The sequence below is a fragment of the Trachemys scripta genome, chromosome 3 (genome assembly GCF_013100865.1).
Source record: "Trachemys scripta elegans isolate TJP31775 chromosome 3, CAS_Tse_1.0, whole genome shotgun sequence".
NCBI lineage: Eukaryota > Metazoa > Chordata > Testudines > Emydidae > Trachemys > Trachemys scripta.
The window spans coordinates 78,351,798-78,372,121 of NC_048300.1; the positions used below are offsets into that span (position 1 = coordinate 78,351,798).

Below are 20,324 nucleotides of genomic sequence, written 5' to 3' on the forward strand. Positions count from 1 at the left end.
AGGCAGCTGGATGCTAGAGCCCCTGCTGCCATCATCGCCCAGTTCTACAACCTCCTCCCTCAAATGTCCTATGCGGGGAGAGGGAAAGAGGGGAAGGGAAGTTCGGTATCACTTGCACTCAACATCAGGGGAGGATACAGGGACCAGAAGGTGCCCATTCCTACACCTATGATTGTTACTGCAGTGCATCTGGAAGCAAGCTTTCCTTGTCCCCCTTCCCCCCCCCTCCACACACATGGTGTTATCAGCCCTTTTGCCCCAGGTTATCTTATTTTTCTTTGCTGTTTTTGTGTTTTTCTTTGCATAATAAAACTTAACAGATTGAGGAGAAAAGGCTCTTTGTTCATTCAATATATGGTAGTTGGCAGGGGTGGAGTTTACAGTGGAGAAAATGCAATGGAGGGGACAGTTTGATAAGGAACAACACAGATAAGTTTCACATTACTCTGGCTCATTGCTGAAACTGGTTTTCAAAGTCTCATGGAAACGCAGAGCCCCTTGATGTGCTCTTGTTATTGCCCTGGTGTCTGGCTGCCCAAAATTGGCTGCCAGGCACTCGGCCTCACCCCCACACCCTAGAAGAAACTTTTCTCCCTTTGTTTCACAGATATTATGGTACACACAACAGGCAGCAATAACAGTGGGGATATTGCTTTCACTGAGATCTAAGCTAGTAAGCAAACTATGCCAGTGACCTTTTAAATGTCCAAAGGCATGTTCCACCACCATTCTGCACTTAGTCAACCTATGGTTGAACTGCTCCTTACTGCTGTCCAGGCTGCCTGTGTACGGCTTCATGAGCCATGGGAGTAAGGGGTCAGCTGGGTCTTCCAGGATCACAATTAGCATTTCAACATCCCCAACAGTTATTTTGCAGTCTGGAAAGAAAGCCCCTGCTTCCAGCTTTCTGAACAGATCTGTGTTCCTAAAGATGCATGCGTCATGCACCTTGCCCGACCATCCCCCGTTGATGTTGGTGAAACGGCCTCTGTTATCCACCAGCGCTTGCAAGACCATTGAGAAGTACCCCTTTCAGTTTATGTACTCTTTGGCAAGGTGGTCTGGTGCTAAGATAGGGATGTGTGTTCCGCCTATCGCCCTACCGCACTTAGGGAATCCCATCGCAGCAAAGCCATCCACTATGTCCTGCATATTACCAAGTCACTACCCTTCTTAGCCGAAGTCTGTTAATGGCTCTGTTGGATCACAACAGATGCTACGGTGGATTTACCCACTGCAAATTGATGCCCCACTGACCGGTAGCAGTCTGGCATTGCAAGCTTCCACAGAGCTATTACCACTTTGCTTCTCCACTGTCAGAGCAGCTCTCATTTTAGTATTGCTGCACTTTAGGGCTGGGAAAAGCTCTTCACATGGTTCCTGGAAAGTGGCCTTATGCATTCAAAAGTTCTGCAGCCATCACTCATCATCCCATAGCTGCATAACGATGCAGTCCTACCAGTCAGTGCTTGTTTGCCGGGCCCAGAAATGGCGCTTAACCATGTCAACTGTTGCCAGCAACTCTATCTTCCAGCAGGGCTGCTTGAATGGCATCACATTGTTCCACACAGCAGCTCCTGTATCGACTGTGTAAATGCTGCAGGATAAGGCATGAGGTCAGTGTACCGCACAGCGGGGGTCCATGCTTCTCGTCCTATGGCATCCACACAGGTAACCCAGGTTTATGAAACAAGGCGTGGAAAAGGCTTGGTTTGTTTGCTGTTGATTTCAGGGAAGAAGGTAGGTAAGGAGGCTAATTCAATGTTCCCAAAACCACCTGTGCCAATGCTTTGGTTCCCTAAGGCATTGCGAGCCTAACCCAACATTCCACTCGGCTACATGCACTATGGGATAGCTACCCATAGTGCAGTGCTCCGTGTGTCGATGCAAGTTCTGCTAGCGAGGATGCGCTCCGCCGACACAATGAGTGTAGCATGGACATCCAAGATTGACTTGCTTAAATTGGAGGCTCGATGTCGGCTTAACTACTTAGTGTAGACCTGGCCTGAGACATGAAAATTATCTCAACTGTGCCAGCATAGAATTGTATATGTGAACAGGGAGACCAGACTTTGAAATTCTGCCAAAAGTATTAATACAGATAGTTGTAAGTAATATTAAAAGTTTATATTTGTATTGCTGTAAAATACAAAATGTTATGAATACAGTAACAAAACAGTAAGAGGTTTTTCCTTTTAGAACAAAAATATTTAAGGTGAGAAAAGCTGGTTTTTTTTTTTTTTTTTTTTTTTTAAAGCAGGGTGAGGGAAGTTAAGAGGAAAAAATCTGCTTTCTTAAGTGAGCATTCTGAATTGCAAGGGGTGAAATCACAGCCCTCTTGAAGTTAATGGCAAAACTTCCTTTGCTATGGGCCAGGCTTTTACCTTTGATCGTCTGTTGACAAAATAATATACAAGACAACAGCGTACGTGTACAGACTTCTTTGCCTCATCTGGGTATAGCTGTGCAGATTTACCGAATCTCAAGGTTCTGCCTATTTCAGGGCAACTGCACTGTATTTCTCCTCCATGATCCCTCGAGGGCACTCACTTAAGGTTTCTAACTCCCAGACATTACTTTTCTTGGATGGAGACCCACATCTCACTCCCTTCTGACTAGGGGGTTTTAAGGATCCCTGCCTTACTTTCATAACAGCCACAAATCAATTACTGACTTAACTAGCATTGCAAATACATAAATTCACCATGCTGAATTTGTTTCCATTTATCTTTGCTCCAAACTATGGCTTGGGTTTACAGCTATTAAGTGTTCTGTAAATCCTTTCAGTTTTGTTCAACACTTTTAGGTTTTGCTTAGTACCTTTTGCTCTGCAGGCATCTCAAAGGTCTTTATATAAAGCATTGTGTCAGACTGAACAGAGATGATTATGTGCATTCAACAGTACCTTATGCTCAGCCAGATGCTTCAGTGATGCTTGTTCCAAGTGGGAAGTTGTTCAGGCCGTTGCACAGGAATAGTCTTATTTTGTACAGTTCTGAGTTATATTAGATGGTGAGGGGAGGGAAGTCAGGAGAAATGTGGGCTCTGATCTTTCTCTAACAAAGGCATGATGCAGTAGTAAGCCACTAAACTTTATTTCCTGGCCCCAGGCACAAGACATGGGCCAAAGTTACAAACAGTTAATACCCATCACACAGCAGAGATCAGTAACCACTAATTCCTGCTACACTTCCCTCTGTGTGCTTAGTGAAGGGGAAGTAGGGTTAGGAAATAAGTTGGTAATTCTGTGCAGGACTCAAAGGTGGCTGTGTCATTTGTGCTTATCCTGTGTTTTTTCTGTTTGTGGTTTTTTTTTTTTTAAGAACATCCCTGAAAGATAAAAGTTTTGCCGACAAAGTGCCAGTGTAGACAATGCCTAAGTGGAGTAAGGGCCCATTATCCTCTTGGCTTCTACGGTGGCCCCTCTGTGGCTTGAGAGCTACCGATGGACAAGGAATGAACCAACACATTCTCCCCCCCCCCCCCAACCACTTCCCACATTAATACCAATCACCCCAGCATTCACTTTTGTATAGTATCTGCTTCATGCTCTGGAACCCCAAGGTGGCCTTTTGAGACCGCATTAAGAGGCCCTACCAATGTGACACCATAAACTGAGCCAAGCCCCAGGACTTCCATGCAAACATCTCCCCAAATTTAAGTATTGTGTCTGAACCCCATGTGCTCTGAAATAAGGGGTTTATTTAACCCTGATAGAATAATACAGTAGAAAGTTTCTGATCCAAGCTATGTGTGTTTTCCATGTGGCCAAGGATCTGTTTGACAAATCTATCTCCTTTCTGACTGGTACAGCCATCATGCCCTCTGTAAAAGCTAAGCAGGACTTAGAGAGACTATTACCAGCAAGTATTTATCCCTTTTTCTATCTATATAAATTAAAAAAAAAAAAAAATAGCCCTCATGTACCCATGTTCTGACATCCATCCTATCAAATACAAGTTAGTCTCTTCTATGGCAGGGGTCAGATCTTCAGCAGATGTAAACTGTCCTAGACCCATTGACTGCACTGGACCTAGGACAATTTATACCAACTCAGGCTCTGCCTCCTGTAACTGTGGAAAGAACTTGCCAGCTCCCTAGGTTTCCTCAATGATTTCTAGAACCTTCCTGATGTTGGTAAAAATTCAGACATTCATTTGTTTTGTAATTAAGTAATCCAGCTCTGAATAGGTGTATTTCTGGTAAAGGAGTTGCGGACATGTTAAAGTAGCAGCTGCAGGCGTAACTGTGTGTCTAAGATGCCTTATTGCATTTCATTGCTACTGCTCAGAATGAAAACAATTAAGGGGCATAAGTGATATCTCCATTTTATAGGACATGCTTTAGATCTGTATTTAGCCATTCATGATACTGATGCTTATGCATAAATTAAGTTTCTTTTTTTATACAAAAGATTTTCTATCCATCTTTACTCAATATTTTCTGTTTTCACAGCGCAGCTGCAATATCTTCATTGAGGCTGCTGATTTAAATGGATAGAATAGCTACAGGGTTTTGTTTTTTTCAACTTGCTTTGGAAGGCTGTGTAAGTATCAAATTCTAATCTTTTCCATTAGTATTTCAGTCCACATTCTAATTAAACTAGATCTGTACTAAACCCTGCATTTAATTATCTTCCTCCCTCATCCTACTGGAGAACATCACAGCTGTTCCTAAAATGAGGCATCATTCTAAAGTTTAAAAAAAAAAAAAAAACTTTACTGCTTTTTCTAAATTTTTATTACATTTGTGTAGTATTAAATACATACAATTATCAGAAAGATGGCAGGGTAAAATACCTATATTTTTGAAAGTTCAGAATTTTTCAAGTCTGCTAATTCTAGGTCATCTTCCCCCTACAATACAATATATAGTTACCAAATATATTCTTCTATTCTGCTGGAGGGGAGGTAAGGAGCCAGCAAAGTACAGTAAAACAAGCAATAAAAACATTGTTTAAAGTGGATTTATTAATAGGTTTGTTAATATAAAATGTGACCAAGTACAATTTTTCTGTAAGAATTTTTAATAAAAACATATCAAAGAAAGGGAGGAGCACTAACTCTCATCAGAGCATAGCAAGGAAAAATCTATTGGGATGAGCAAATTTTTTGCAGTATGTTCTACCAGCTGGTCCCAACGTGTACAATATGCAGTACACCAAAGGAGGAGGGGAAGAAAGAGCACAGATCAAAGCAGATTATACATTTTTCATCGTTTTAGCAGAGATGTATAAGAATGCTCCTCCCACCATTGTGGAAAATTTCTTAAAGAGCTACAACTATTGAAGTAAAGTTAAAGTTTATGCCTCCTGCTTCGATTTAATGCATATATTGTGTAGCCAAATATTTCAACAAATAGAAAACACATAGACTTGAAGTTCTATTAATACCTGTGAAATGCATGTTAGTGTCATTCAGCAGTTTAAAAAAAAATTCCAAGGACTTAGTCTACAAAAAAAAAAAAAAAGTACTAATCTGCACTACTTTACACCTGTAGAATTTGTGCTCAAGTTATAATTTTAATGTGAGATGAGTGTAACAGCTCCAACAAAAGTCATTTAGAAATATTAAACTGAACAGCAAAAGTTGTAAATATAATCCAGGCTCCTAGAAAACTGGCAAAAATAAAAGGAACTGCAGCGTGCTAATACAAGACCCATTTTATAGCTTTTTGAGGGGTGGGTGTACATATCAGAGAGGAATGAAAGAAAGTAAAGAAACTTCTGAACTATTAAGGCTATGCTACTAAATACACTTAACTTAAGTATGTGTGGCAATTTACCACTTAAACAAAATTGAATGAGGTTTCATCTTCAGTTCATTTTATTACTAGAAGTGGGTATTTGTTTTGAACAAGGCTAGATTTTGAAATTAGTCTTTCATTAGGCTGTAGTGAATAACTTTTTACTACTGTTGATACCAACATATGTCTGTCTACAAAGCAAGCAATACAGGATTATATTAATTTGTAGACTAGGTACTGGAAGAGTTGGAATTTTTTTTTAAACACTTAGATCATATAGGACAACATTCCCCAGAAAGAACCAGTACATTTCACAATCTAACTGCCACTGTTAAAGATTACAAACTGTCAAATGTCAGCCCAAGGGAGGTCTAGGGGAGTTATAATCTAGTAGGTAGAGACTACCCATCAATTAGCCTTGGCATGGACTCAGTACAGAAAATGAGTCAGGTTTTGCCAGCTACCGCAAACAAACATTCTGGGAACCACTTACTGAGGTAAAAATGAAAGGTCGTAAGTCTTCGGCATCAGAGAGACCATTCACTGGTTGTGCGTAAGGGGAATTAAGGCTTCAAGGCAAGGTAAACACAGTGAGAATCAGTGTGTAAATCATGCTGCATTTCAGAGATGGCAGTTCAAATGATAGCTGGTGTTCAGTATAGAAAACTGAGACTAGAGCTGGGGATCATTCAAAAATAGAACAGGAAACCCAGCTTGCCAAGTGCCCCATCTCTCTCCTCTCCCCCCAATTTTATTTCTAGCTCAGGAGCAATCATCATCTAGATGTTGGACATCACGGAGAATGTATGCATCCACAAGGGGAAAGAGCACCAGAAACTAGATTGATTTGTTCTCAAGAGGAATGGCTGTTTTAAAAGAGTGCAAAGAGCCTTATTGCTCAGCTTTGCCACAAATTATATCAGTTTACTGAACAAACTTAGGCTGTAGTGTCTACTCCTGGAGAAACTGGTGTTTTATTCCAATATTTCTGCAAGCAGGAGTTATAAACCGTACCAAGGGAAGCAGTGACTTTTGTAGGTTTGCATTTCCCTGAAGATTGTTTTTTTTCCCTCCACTCTGTAATCCAAACCAAGTAATATTCCTGTGTTTTACAAATATTTCCTCAAAAACAGACTTTATTCCACCTCTTGAGTACAGCTGCAGTGCTATTTTAGACCAATTCTTGTGGCAAAACCCTTCCCCCTTCTCAAAAACTAGTGGTAGAGAAATTACTGACAAACTAAATATAAAATATACAAAGTTAATATAATGTTTAATATGCTTATTTTTCCATGCCTTTTTTCATTATACAGTTACCTGAAGGAGGCATGACTGTCGTTTTGGTAGCTTATTTAGAGTAATACCACATTTTGATTTTTGTAGTGACCTATGGAATTGTTTGAGCCATGCTGGCTAGGTTGCTACTGAAAATAGAAACCTGTTCTTTGTAGAGTCACTCTTTTAAATATACAGGTTTTGATCAGGGTTTTTTGTGTGTGTCCTTAATACATAAATTGGTAGAAAATTATTCCCCCCAATTCAATAACTATTCAACTTGTAACAGACATTAAAAAAAATCCAAAATGAGACCACACTTCTATCACTGAATCATTTTAAAATACAAAATTGCATCTGGTCTTATAAAAATGTTTATACAAAGCCAACATTGAGTTTGAAACTTTTAAAAAAAAAAAAACACAGATGCGAGTAACTTAACATACAAAGAGAAAGATGCCCCTTTTTCTTTCCAAAAATTGATCTGAACTATTTTGCATTATCTTTACCAGTTGTCTAGAAAATCAAAGCCAGTCTTCAAGATAACATTGCTTGTATTAATCTGTAAGAGAAACACAAAATTAGATGATTTAAAGAAAATGCTACAAATAACAGGATCAAATGAATTGACTGGCCCTTAGATCTAAAAGAGTGTAAATAAAATGTTTAAAGTCCATAAATTAAGGCAGAGAGTCTACCACCATTTCACTTTCTTCCCATATATTCCTGCATGCTTGAAAAGCATCTGCACTGGAAAATACTAGACATATGTAACCCACATATGACTGAGGTGCAAAAAGGTATTTCCAATTATCAGAGTAATACTGTGTGTTCTACTGGTCAAAGAATTTCTTTATTCCTTCTTGCTAACTCACATTATGATTATTTTTCAGGACAGAAGGGGGGGGGGGGAGAAGAGGAGAAAACATACATAACCCATCAACTGTACATTCTGATTCAAACAGATTACTTATTATGTAAGAACAACATTATCTACCCACATGCTTCCAAGTCCAGAAGGCCACTACTAAGAAATTTAATTGAAATATTGAAATCTTACACACTTTTTGTACCCCTCAGATTTGCTGCCATCATAAAATGAATTTAGGGTTTCTGAAAGTCAATTACCCTGGAGATGTCATCTTTTTACAAAACATATGCAACACAAGATTCCCCATACTGACTTCCCTGTTGATGCACTGAAATTTTGACCAAGAAGAATCACTTTGGGGTCAAGACAATCATATTTGAACCAATTAGGGGGAAAAAAAAAAAAAAAAAAACCTTAACATCCAACACAAGTTACTATGACAGGGTATTTTATAACTGGCCATTAATACACACTTCTGCCAATATTTATTTGCAGGGAGAGAAACTCCCCTGCCCCCCTTTTCAAAAAAAGAAATAGCTTCCTAAACATTTTTCATAAGTTTTGGCAGTTGGATAAATATTGAGCAGGGTGTGCAACTTGGACTTTTGTGGCCTCACATCACCTCCCTACAAATTTCACAAATAAAATGGCTTATCTCTGATCTGCTGTAAGGAATGAGGCTGTAAACCAAGTACCTTCACTACCTGAGGTGTATAGTGATGCACCACAAACAAATACTAGAATGTATTAGTGCATAGCCCCTTGAGGCAAGCTGTAGCAAGCAATGAAATAAGTAGTTAAGATATTCACTACCACATCTACACTCCAGTTTGCCTTCTCAACCTCATGTAAGTCTCCTCTGCCACCCATAGCACACACATCTTTGGGATTATAGACAGATGGTAGATGGCCATCTGGAAGAGCAGGGGATGGGGCTAAAGTGGACTTAGGCCATGTGAAACGCCTCAGAACCCAGTGCCTCTGCACCAACAGTGCCATGAAGAGCCTTTAATGCAGACACCACAGCAGAGACACTTGGCTTTCCCAACACTGCTGCCTTTGTGCACCCAGGAGAAAAGGAAGCAGTGTCAGAGGAGCTCTTCCAATACCTTGATGCAGACACAATAGGCTCCTCTCTCAAACCAGCTTCTGAGCACAGCCCTGGTTCCCATCACCCCAGCATTTGCCCATGAGTTTCTTCCCTCCCAGCCTCCCTGCATGCCTCCCCCATGACCTCTTAAAACCCCATCTCTTCCCCATAGAATACCCCCATATCTCCCGTTTGCCCAGCCTGCCTCCCTGGATCACCAGGGTCATATGCAGAGCACAGCAAGCAAGTCGTGTTTGGCAAACAGACCACGCAAAAATTCATGAATTTCCCCATCTCGTTTTTCAGACTTGCTCTAAGTTAGTGAGCCAGGCTGGTTGCATCAAAAAACTGTAGTAGCTGATACACCTGAGCCGTTATCTAATTTTGGCTCTCCAAAATAGATGTTTAAATGTAATGCTTCAAAAATGGCCTGCATCTGAGCTATTATCAGAATACAAGGTTATGAAGTTTGGAGTTTGTGGGAACTGTGGTTGTTTAGCTAAAAAAACCTAAAGAAATGACAGAAAACAGGGTGAAATTTCAAGTGAAGGTTTTAAAACAGAAAATTCAATTGTCTTCTGAAGAGTTATTGTGTCAAATTTAGAGTCTACATTCAATAATTACAAATGCAAAATTGGGCTTTTAATCCTGCTTTAAGTGCAAATCTCAATGTAACCTTAATTATTGAATTGTTACTAACATCTCCTTAGTGTGATTTTTAAAGAAAACTTTTCAGTGCCAAAATAATTTGTTACAGTATTTGTTGTATAAAATTTTATATATGTAATAGTTATCTGAGGGCCGTCTGCCTTGAAGGATACAAAATTCATTACAATGGTGGTTGAAGTGATTCCTGTATAGTAGAACTTGTATATCTGTTTGTCTTGTATATCTCCTGTCTCTCCAGGAGACATCACCACACAAGCAGGAAGAGGTAACAGTGAAAAAGGGGAGGCGTCTTTCCTAATATTTGGTTTTTAAACTTCATATTTCTTTCCTTCCTCTCCCCATTACTTAGGTTGGGATGCTAACCAAAATCATATCCTATTGTGCCTTTCCTTTTCTCAGATGAGCAGCTGCTTTTCAAATAGTTCCTAACAGGCAGCTGAGTTGCTTTCAAGATGGTTTTTGAGTTGAAAAGGCGATCACGAACTTGCTCTATTCCTGCTTTAGCCTTTTCAACAGAATGCATTTGAAAGCGGTTCCACTGGGGAAGTGATGGCTGGGCAGCACAGGGAGGGGGGAAAGTTTTAAAAACAAATCTCGCTGCTTCCCAGCTGCTGCAACTCATCTCTCTATTATGCTGTCTTTAGTTTACAGAACACCTCCCTTTTTCACCCAAGTACCTCTAATTTCTAGTTTCACTTGGAAAAGCTTTAAACTACAGGAGTGTCAAATGAGTGTGAGACTTGCTATTCCAAGTGAAAAATAACCCTAAATGTTCCTTAGTTTCAACTGGGTATGGTATACTCTCATTTACTATCTTAACTGTTGTGTGGTTTGTCTTTAATCAGCTGCTGTGTTCTATTCAGAAAGGATTGCCATTTCAGAGGTGAATTGGTTTTGAGTGTTTACTGGATAAGAGGCATTATGTAACTATACAATATTAGGTATTACTATATTAAAAATACCCATTACAGAAATAGACAAATTAGTGCATTGGTTGAATGGATTTCTTCAATCCGCAGCAAAAAAAAAAAAGACAACAAGCTTAGCTAAGGTTTAGTGCTCCAAAAAATCCCTAATCTTCTTGAGTGACCTCATTGAACTTGTGTTGCATACTCTGAAAAATTAAAGATAATGGATTAAATAGTGGTCCTTACCTGTCCAAATGTCTGTGGGTCTGAAAGCATCGTGCCATCGGCATTTTCATTTTTTGACCCTGCAGATGTCAGTTTTTCTGGTTGCTCAGGAAGAAAGATGTCATCTGGAGTGCTAGTAGAGAGCTGACTGGGTCGAGGTTTCTCCCATTCTAGGGATGTGGCAGGAAGGCTTGGGGTAACAAAATTTTCTTGTTTAGCTATGCTGGACTTCTCAGCTTTAACTGTCTCTTTTGGAGCAGACTCTTGCCTGTAATATGTTGGAAGGGATTTCTCTCCTTTCTCCATAGATTTGATCTGGCTGGGGGTCAAGGATTGGAACTCAGACTGTTTGCCTTCAACCTTTGAGCGCTCTGCATTTATCTTCCAGAAAGATGACTCTTCTTCCTTCCTGGCTGGTATTAGCCCATCGGAGCTAGGTGCCTTATTACCCTGAGAAGATTTGGGGGCCTGGACACCGGAAGCTGCTTTGACTTGCTGCCTCTGTTCATTTTGTGAACCTTGTTCTTGTATAGACAGAGATGCAACACTGAATTCCATTTGACTCTGTAGGGATTAAAGGAAAAAAAAAAACGTATTTCAAATCTCTTTACAAAGGCAAAAATAATTACATTATGTTTGAGATCAGAGGCGTGTAATTGGCTATTTAAGTTACTACAAGGATGGTGCGTATATATATGTTAATATTTGCACCCGTGCCAAAGGGCTTTTAGAACAGGACCAACCAACAGAAAGGCAGTTTTCTTCCAAGTTTCTACCCCCCCGAACTACTGGATGAAGAAACTGACAGAATTAAGTCTTAGAACCCCTTTGCAGACAACACATTAGAGGGGAGGTAATCGCACACATTTGAGCAATCTGATTCTGTCCAAGAATAGACAGTGGCATATGCAGACATTATAGTGCAATGAAAAAGTGTTATAAATCCACATAGAACTATTTAAAGGATAATGATATGTTTAGAAAGGCATAGAAAGTACCTTTAATAGGACCTCTAAACTGAGAAATTTTATAATGTTGTGTATCAGGCAAACAAGTTTCCATTACCTTCATTGAAGGTCCAATAATGGGTTAGACATTACAACTTCATCTAATTCTGAAATAGTGGGCCATATTTATTTAACTATACATGCTAATTAAATAGTAACAGGCATTTTATCAGTCTGTTTTTAAAATTAAAAGCAACAGCTTTATAAAAAGCAACAAATGTATACTTATTTCAGTTACAACATTTTGTAACATTGTGGTTATATTGTTTTGTACTACTACCCTCAGTGTAATTATCCATTGATAAAATGAGATCTCTTGGGAATTAGAGAAAACACAGCTACAGTTGGTGAGACAAATGATCTTTCAAAAATAGTGTAAAGATTGTCAGTAGCGATTTGACTTTGAAAAGCAACAATCGCATTAGTTACTTTACTTATGAGTAATTTATTACTGTAATATGTTGCTGGTACCCCGACAGTACTCCAAAGGGCACAAATAATTTGAGAGAGACAATTTAGATTTTGTAGAAGACTGGTTTTACAAAACTTACACATTAAAATGCTTTCATGTCATGTTTCAGAGAACATGTTTTTACTTAAATATTTCTTTGCAGTGCTATGATCCAGAACAAAATAGTACTGTAATGAATGCCAGAAAGGGAAACAAGTCTAGTTATATTGTCCAATGCAAACAGTAAACAAACAGCAAAAACGGTAAGTAAATTAGATTTATAAAATCATTACAAACCTAACACTACATGGTCTTAATGGGAAATGTAAGGAGTTTTGTAAAATGAGTTTTTAGAAGAGCATGGATGGTATCCCTCTTCCAACACGAACCTTCTGTGACAAATTTGCCAAGCATTAGACTAAAATTTCTACCAACCCTTGCCCCACTGCACATTTGCTGTTTTCTGGCCAGATAAGTAAAGAAAGCAGATTCAGAAACTCCACGAAAAGACCATGAACCAGGAAGTGACTGGACACTTTTGGGAAGCAGCAGCATCATGGTTATCCAGGAGCTGCAGGGAACGGACGTGCAGAGTGAAACACAGAGGGAGCTGAAGCCAGAGTAAGGCCTGGTCTACACAACGAAGATAGGTTGACATAGTTACTTGGCATTGACCTTGGCATGGGTCTGCATTCAAATTTGTCTCCTACCACTGTGAGAGCAGTTATGACAATGTAGTAATACCACCTCCCCGAACAATGTTGAGTCATGCTTGGCACAGTGCACTCATAGACAGTACGTGACCTGTATTGACCCTAACAGCCCTCCAGGAGCTATCCCACAATGCCCAACATTGACCACTCTGGTCACAATTGTGAACTCCACTGCCCAGGGAGTCAGAGAGATGGGAAGGCCCCCTCCCGTGCTTTAAAAACCCTTTGAATTTTTGAAATGCCCTTCCCTGACTGCTGAGCTTGGTGAGCACACCTAGTAGCTCTTCATTGTTGCACGCAATTGCCCAACCTACGATGCTGCATACATGCTCTTGCTGGAGCAGAAAGGAGAGATATTGGATCTCTTGGGCCTGTGGGGGAGAAGAGGTTGTGCACCCACATTTCTACAGCTGCTCCATGACTGGGCATGTCTATGGGCAGATTGTGTCGGGGACGCAGGCAAAAGGGTATGAGAGGGACCAGCAGAAGTGCCAAGTGAAAGCAAAGGAACTGCAACAGGCGTACCAGAAGGCCAGGGAGGCCAACATTCAATCTGATGCCAAGTTGCAGACCTGAAGCTTCTACAATGAGTTGCATGCCATACTTGGCAGAGACCCCACTAGCACCTTACAGACCAATGGGGATACCTTCGTGGAGCTTGAAATACAAACCTCTGCCATGAATAGTGAGGCAGTGGTGGAGGAGGATGGGTGACATGTGACCGGGGGGAAAGAGGGGTCCAGCTATGCTGTGAGCCAGGATCTGTTCAAGACTCCACTGCAATCCAGTCAGTCCCAGAAGCTGAGCATGGGAAGGAACTTCAGATAGTGTGTGAATGCATTTTCCATTACAATGTTTAGATGTACAGATGGTGCCAGACCAACACAGCAGGACACAGAAGCAACTTTTCATTAATTTACTTGTACTAGAAGAGGTAGCAGTACAACAAAGAGAGGTAGAGTTGGTATCTGCTTTTCATTCCCCTGTAGAGTTAGGGAGGGGGGCCGTGCAGAGTACTTTGTTTATATACACAGGGATGGCCCTTGAATCCTCCTGAGAGATCTTGATGAAATTTTCATGTAGGCACTCTGCAATCATGGTTTCTAGGGATGAAAGCCTTATTTCTTCCTCCATGATAGGACACTTCCCCATGCCACTCAGCAATAACTGCAATGGTGCCTGACTAAGCTAACGGACTAGCAGCATATGGGCCAGAGTGGCTTCAGGATGCCACAAGCAGCTGTGCTCTGTATCTTTGCTACCTCAAGATATCAGCTAAAATCAGCACTGCCTGTGGAAAACAGTGCCAGTATTCAGAGCCACTGCCCAGTACTTGTACCCATGGAAATAGGGGATGAAATTTGATTGTTTCATGCAGCTGAACAATTCCCTTCTCATCCCCCCCTTCCCACCCCCATATCTTCTGCTAAGCCATATTCACTATAGCTAGGACTGGAGAACTGTACTGTGCACAGGTGCTCCAAAGCTGAAATGTCAGAAAGCATGTCTTGTTTTAAACCTCAGGGGAGCAAGGCAAGAGAGTTCTGAATCTTAACTTTTGCTTTCCGTTGTGACTATAAATACAATGATACCTCTATGTGTTTTATCTGTAGCTGCCACTGTTGTGGTCTTCAGGGCTTCCCCCTCCTCATCTGCAGAACACCTGAGGCAGATAAGGAGAAGGATGAGGACATGGAAGGAGATGTTCAGTGAGATCCTGCAAGCCAGTGCTGCATGGACAGTGAGCGGAGGGCCTGGAGGGTAAATGCTAAAGACAATGAGGGGAAGGAAAAAAAGTGGAAAAGAGAAAGGCCGAGGAGGCCCTGCAGGAAAAGGAAAGGGAGATGTAAATGGGGTTTCTATAACAGCATAGATGCTACAGACTCTTGCTGATCTATAGGTTTAATAACCACCGGCTCACCTCCCTTTGCAGTCAACGGAAAACTCGATTTTAGCACTTCCCTATACACCCAACACACCATGTGGCATCACGGCCCTACCCCTACCACTCCACGTTCGGGACAGTAAGGACAACCACATCTTCACTTACAGCAAGTGTGGCTTTCACAGGTCAGTGTATGTGCAGCCAAAATGAACAGAAATGGACATAAATGTTCTTTCCCCTTAAGTTCTGTTTATTAATTTATTTCAGAGTTTTTATTGCACTGGTTTTGGTACACGATAAAAATGTATTATTCTGTAAATAATTCATCTTTATTACTTCAAAACATATGTGCAGAATGCCTAGTGCTACTGAGAGTGTCACTGATCCTATGAGTTCTGTGGGCAAACAGTGTAATAATCATAGATGTACAGCAAGCACTGAAAAATTAATAGGTGCATCGGCAGTGTTATATTCATAGATGTGTACCAAGCACCACACAATTCCTAAAAGCCCCCAAAACTTTTGGGCAGGTAGAGCACAGTCCATCACACCACATCACTGTTTCTGACTGATAAAGTTCTCTTTTAAGGCTTTCCTCAGCCACATAGCTCCATGTTGTGCTCTTCTAATCGCCCTTGTGTCTGGCTGTTTGAACTCAGACAGCCACTCGACCTCTGCCTTCCACTCCGGCAGCAGCTTTTCCTCCTTTGCCTCACAGATATGATGCAGGACACAGCAGGCAGCTATAACCATTGGGGTATTTTTCTCACCGAGATCCAATCTTGTAAGTAAACAACACCAGCTTCCCTTCAATCTAATCTACCAAAAATGTATTCAACTGTTATTCTGCAGCTGCTGAGCTGGTAGTTGAATCTTGCCTTGGTGCTGTTGAAGTGGCTGGCATATGGCTTCATGACACAGGAGAGCAAGGAGTAGGCTAGGTCCCCCAGTTTCATCATTAGCATTTCAACATCACCAATGGTAATCCACTGGTCAGGAAAGAAAGTCCCTGCTTGCAGCTTTCTAAACAGTCCTGTGTTCTTAAAGATGTGAGCATCATGCACCTTCCCTGACGAGCCAGCACTAATGTGAGCCATACTTGCATAACCATAGAAAAGTAGCCCTTTCTGTTGATGTACTATGGCAAGGTGGGCTGGTGTAAAAATAGGAATATTTGTGGCTGTGATGGGTTCAGTCACAGAGATCCCCTTGGGACTGTCACCTGACATGCTGAAATTACCCCTGAGCCTGTTTTCCCTGCCAGCTTGGGACTTCCAGAACCCTGCCTTGTTGAGCCAGACACGCTACCCTGCTGCAACACAGATCCAGGGTCTGGGCCATGCCCCCAAAGCTGCAGGCTTTAAGTGAAAACAGCTCTGCAAGTTACCTGACTCCAGCATCCAGACACCCAGCTCCCAATGGGATCCAAACCCCAAATAAATCCGTTTTATTCTGTATAAAGCTTATACAGGGTAAACTCATAAATTATCCGCCCTCTATAACACTGACAGAGAGAGATGCACAGCTATTTGCTCCCCCAGGTATTAATCACTTAATCTGGGTTCATTAATAAACAAAAGTGATTTTATTAAGTATAAAAAGTAGGATTCAAGTGGTTTCAAGTAATAAGGCATCTACTACTCCACTGCAGTTGCTGCAAATCCATCCATCATGTCCTACGCGTTGCTGAGAGTCACAGTCCTACATAGCAGGAGACAATTAAGGCTCTGCACACTTGCATGACAATGGACTACACAATGGATTTTCCAACTCCAAAACGATTTCCCACTGACAGGTAGCAATCCAACACCGCAAGTTCCCACAGAGTAATCGCCCCTCACTTTTCAACCATTAGTGCAGCTCTCATTCTTGTGTCCCTGCCCTGGACGGCTGGGGCGAGCTAAGTACACAGATCCAGGAACGTAGCCTTGTGCATCCAAAAGTTCTACAGCTGCTGCTCTTCATCTCAACCCTGCATTACAATGCAATCCCACCAGTCAATGCTTATTTCTTGGGCCCAGAAGTGGTGCTCCATCACCTGCAGCTGCTCCGTGAACACTACAACCACCTTGAACTGGTTCTTACTATGTTCCACAGCAATCTGTCCTCCACAAAGTCATCCTGTGGCTCTTTCTACTGCTTTGCAAATACTGGAGGATCACATGTCCTGTGTTTGCAACACTCATGACAATAGTGCAGAGCTGTGGGGGCTCAATGCTTCTGTCAGAGATGGCAAACAGCAAACAGTGCCATGCAGGTTTGTGGGATTTAAAAAAAAAAAAAAAAAAAAAAAGACATAAAAATTATGGGGTGGAGACTGTTACATGCTGGGAAGTTGACACCTTGCTCCAGTCATACCTGCATGACTCGTTTCTACCCCACCACATATTGCCAAAATTTCCCAAAATACAGTGCACTTGATGGCGAGTTGCACACTGATGGTACATCACACTGTGCATCGACACAAGCACTCCTGGTGAATATGCACAGCACCAGCGCAACGTGCCAAGAATGCACATGCATGAGCGATATACTAACTGCAGTGGCTTTATGCCAACATAACTTGCGTTGACCAAAGTCTGTAGTGTAGATATGGCCTAGGCTGCATCAGAAGCCAGGAAACTGCTGTGAAGCAGGATGTTGAAAATGCAGCCAGGACCATGTCTGTGTGGCTATATGGGCAAGAGCAGAGGCTGGGCAAGGAGCTGGTACAGAGATCTCCCAATGAGGATACACAAACAACTGATCCTGGCCTGGAAATGTGCAAACTCCTATTTGCTCTGAATAGAGATTGGACTGGAGAGGGCACCCCAGGCACTAGCCCGGAAGAGCTCTAACCCTCGACTGGACTGCCCCAGAGGCCAAAACAAGAACTGCTATTGCTTACTGTGACCCATCAGGGCTAGTGCCTACAAGGTCTAGCAGCTGAAGTGCCTTCAGCCCTTTACACCTGGCACATTACTGATAACCTAAAGCAGAGGTGGGCAAACTATGGCCCACGGGCCACATCCAGCCCGCGGAACCGTCCTGCCCAGCCCCTGAGCTCCTGGCCAGGGAGGCTAGCCCCAGCCTCTCCCCTGCTGTCCTCCCTCCCTCGCAGCCTCAGCTTGCTGTGCCACCAGCGCTCTGGGCAGCTGGGCTGCGTGCTCGTGCCAGGGAGCGCAGCTGCGAGAGCTGCCAGCCTGCCCAGGTGCTCTAGACTGTGCGGAGGCATGGCTGGCTCCGGCCGGGCGGTGAGGCTGCCAGTTCTGGTGCTCTGAGCGGTATGGTAAAGGGGTGGGGGGGGGCGGGGACTGGGGTTGGATAAGTGGCAGGGAGTCCCAGGGGGCAGTCAGGGGACAGGGAGCGGCTGGATAGGCGTGGGAGTGTGGACAGAGATCAGGGCAGTCAGAGCACAGCGAGCAAGGGGGTTTGGATGAGGGTGTAGTCCCGGGGGAGCGATTAGGGGATGGGAAGTGGGAGGATTTGGATAGGGGGCAAGGGGTAGGGGCCAGGCTGTTTGGGGAGGCACAGCCTTCCCTACCCAGCCCTCCATACAGTTTCAGAATCCAATTCGGACCTCAGGCCAAAAAGTTTGCCCACCCCTGACCTAAAGGTTTGGTGTACCACAGCACTGATCAGCTATTCCAATTACATTTAACTAAAAATAGTTAAGTCTTACTTTTGAGGCTCACTAAAGATTATATGCATTAACATTATTCCCATTGCACATCACGTGTCAGTCTATCTTTTTAAATACATGAGATGGTATCCTCAGGTATAAATATAATCCCATAAGATCTCACTTTCACTCGGAATGTGTTGGGGCCCAATTCTGCACTCCTTGTACACATGAAACTTCCCTGGAGTTCAAAGGGAGAGTGTGTTGATATTGCATTTCTTGCACAAAACCAACTCCTATTTTTCAGAGATCTGTAAAAATTAAAAGTGTGACTCTTAACTTGGGAGCTAATTGTCATAGTGCACATTTTGCTTTGCACTGGTCAGCAGCCTGCTACACAGAACTGATTCATGGATTAGCATCTGAATTCTCCAGAGAACTGGATCAATTTAGTGGCTTTACACATCCTACACAATTTACATGCAGGAGAGCAACACTTAACTGATAACCTCAGTCTTGTAGTTCCACGATTAATTCATGGAGTGCTCTGTCTTATCAAACGATGCAGAACACAATCATCATGGGACTAATTATAAAACAGTTACCATGGGTGAGAGTGAAAGGCCATAAACTGCTCTGATCATGCCAAGCAGATTGTTACTGCCATAGCACTGAGGATATTCACCTTGGGCTGGTCTACACTTAGTCCGGACTTCGGACTAAGGTACGCAAATTCAGCTACGTTAATAACGTAGCTGAATTCGAAGTACCTTACTCCGGACTTACCGCGGTCCAGACGCGGCCGGAAGTCTCCCCCCGTCGACGCCGCGTACTCCTCTCGGCGAGCTGGAGTACCGGCGTCGATTGTGAGCACTTCCGGGATCGATCCCAGAACATCGATGGCGAGCCTCCGGACCAGCCGGTAAGTGAAGACTAGGCCCTTGTGTGCCACTACAAAGTCACTTAGGAATACTACCCTGGAGAGATTCTACAATCCTGAATCCCAGGTTCATGTTTTATGATTTTGTTTTGTATAGTAATCATTTGTTTCCACCACATATTCTTGTTTCTAAGTTAAATCTCCATTCTTTCTTAACTAAACCTACTTTTGTTTTACCATAAGTACTCACAAGTGCTGTGAGACTTTACAGGAGTGGTGATTTAAGGTAAAACTAGTAAACTGAAGTACACTACACTGAGGGTCGAGGATCTGCAATTTCAGTGAGTAACCCGTGTCAGGAGCTGGATACCACATGGGAACGATTCAATGAGACTCAGGGACCAGGTTGCACCTATTGTTAAGCTGGGCATAGCTCAGAGGAGGGTGCTTGAGTGGCTAAAAGGATGGTGGTGTTTGGAAGCTGATGCACAGGCAAGACTCCCTCATGCTGGAAGCAGGAGGTAACAACATGACACACAGTCCTACATACCCCAAGAACTGTCACACTCCTCTTCTTTCAAGTTTCAGGAGATCAGGTTTCTGGTTCAAAACCCATCACTTTGAAAACCAGAACAAAGGTTATAGAAGGATAAAAAAGACTATTTTCCAGCTATGCATTTCATTTTCAAATCTTTTGCCATTTAGCCCTGCCAATCCTGTAATGCAAACATCATGACTAGGGCCCTACCAAATTCACGGTCCATTTTGGACCATTTCATGGTCATAGGATTTTAAAAATAATAAATTTCAGATATTTAAATCTGAAATTCCATGGTATTGTAACCATGGGGGTCCTGACCCAAAATTGGGTTAGGGGGGTCGCAAGGCTATTGTAGGGGGGCTGTGATACTGCCACCCTTAATTCTGTGCTGCTGCTGGCGGCAGCGCTGCCTTCAGACCTGGACTCCCAGCCAGCAGTCGAGGGAGGTTCCCAGAAACGGGTC

The 20,324-nt window shown here is 42.4% G+C and overlaps 1 protein-coding gene across 1 annotated transcript in view; it reads right to left on the reverse strand.

Moving 5' to 3' along the window:
- Window positions 1–4,950: 4,950 nt before the first annotated feature.
- The window catches only part of C3H1orf198 (chromosome 3 C1orf198 homolog), a 32,781-nt gene continuing 17,407 nt past the window's right edge, over window positions 4,951–20,324 (reverse strand). Inside the window, exons 3-4 of the mRNA XM_034765141.1 lie at window positions 10,805–11,347; window positions 4,951–7,582 (exon numbers count right to left, since the gene is read on the reverse strand). Of these exons, the coding sequence (XP_034621032.1) occupies window positions 7,526–7,582; window positions 10,805–11,347 (600 nt within the window). The 3' untranslated portion in view covers window positions 4,951–7,525. The remainder of the gene's footprint in view (window positions 7,583–10,804; window positions 11,348–20,324) is intronic.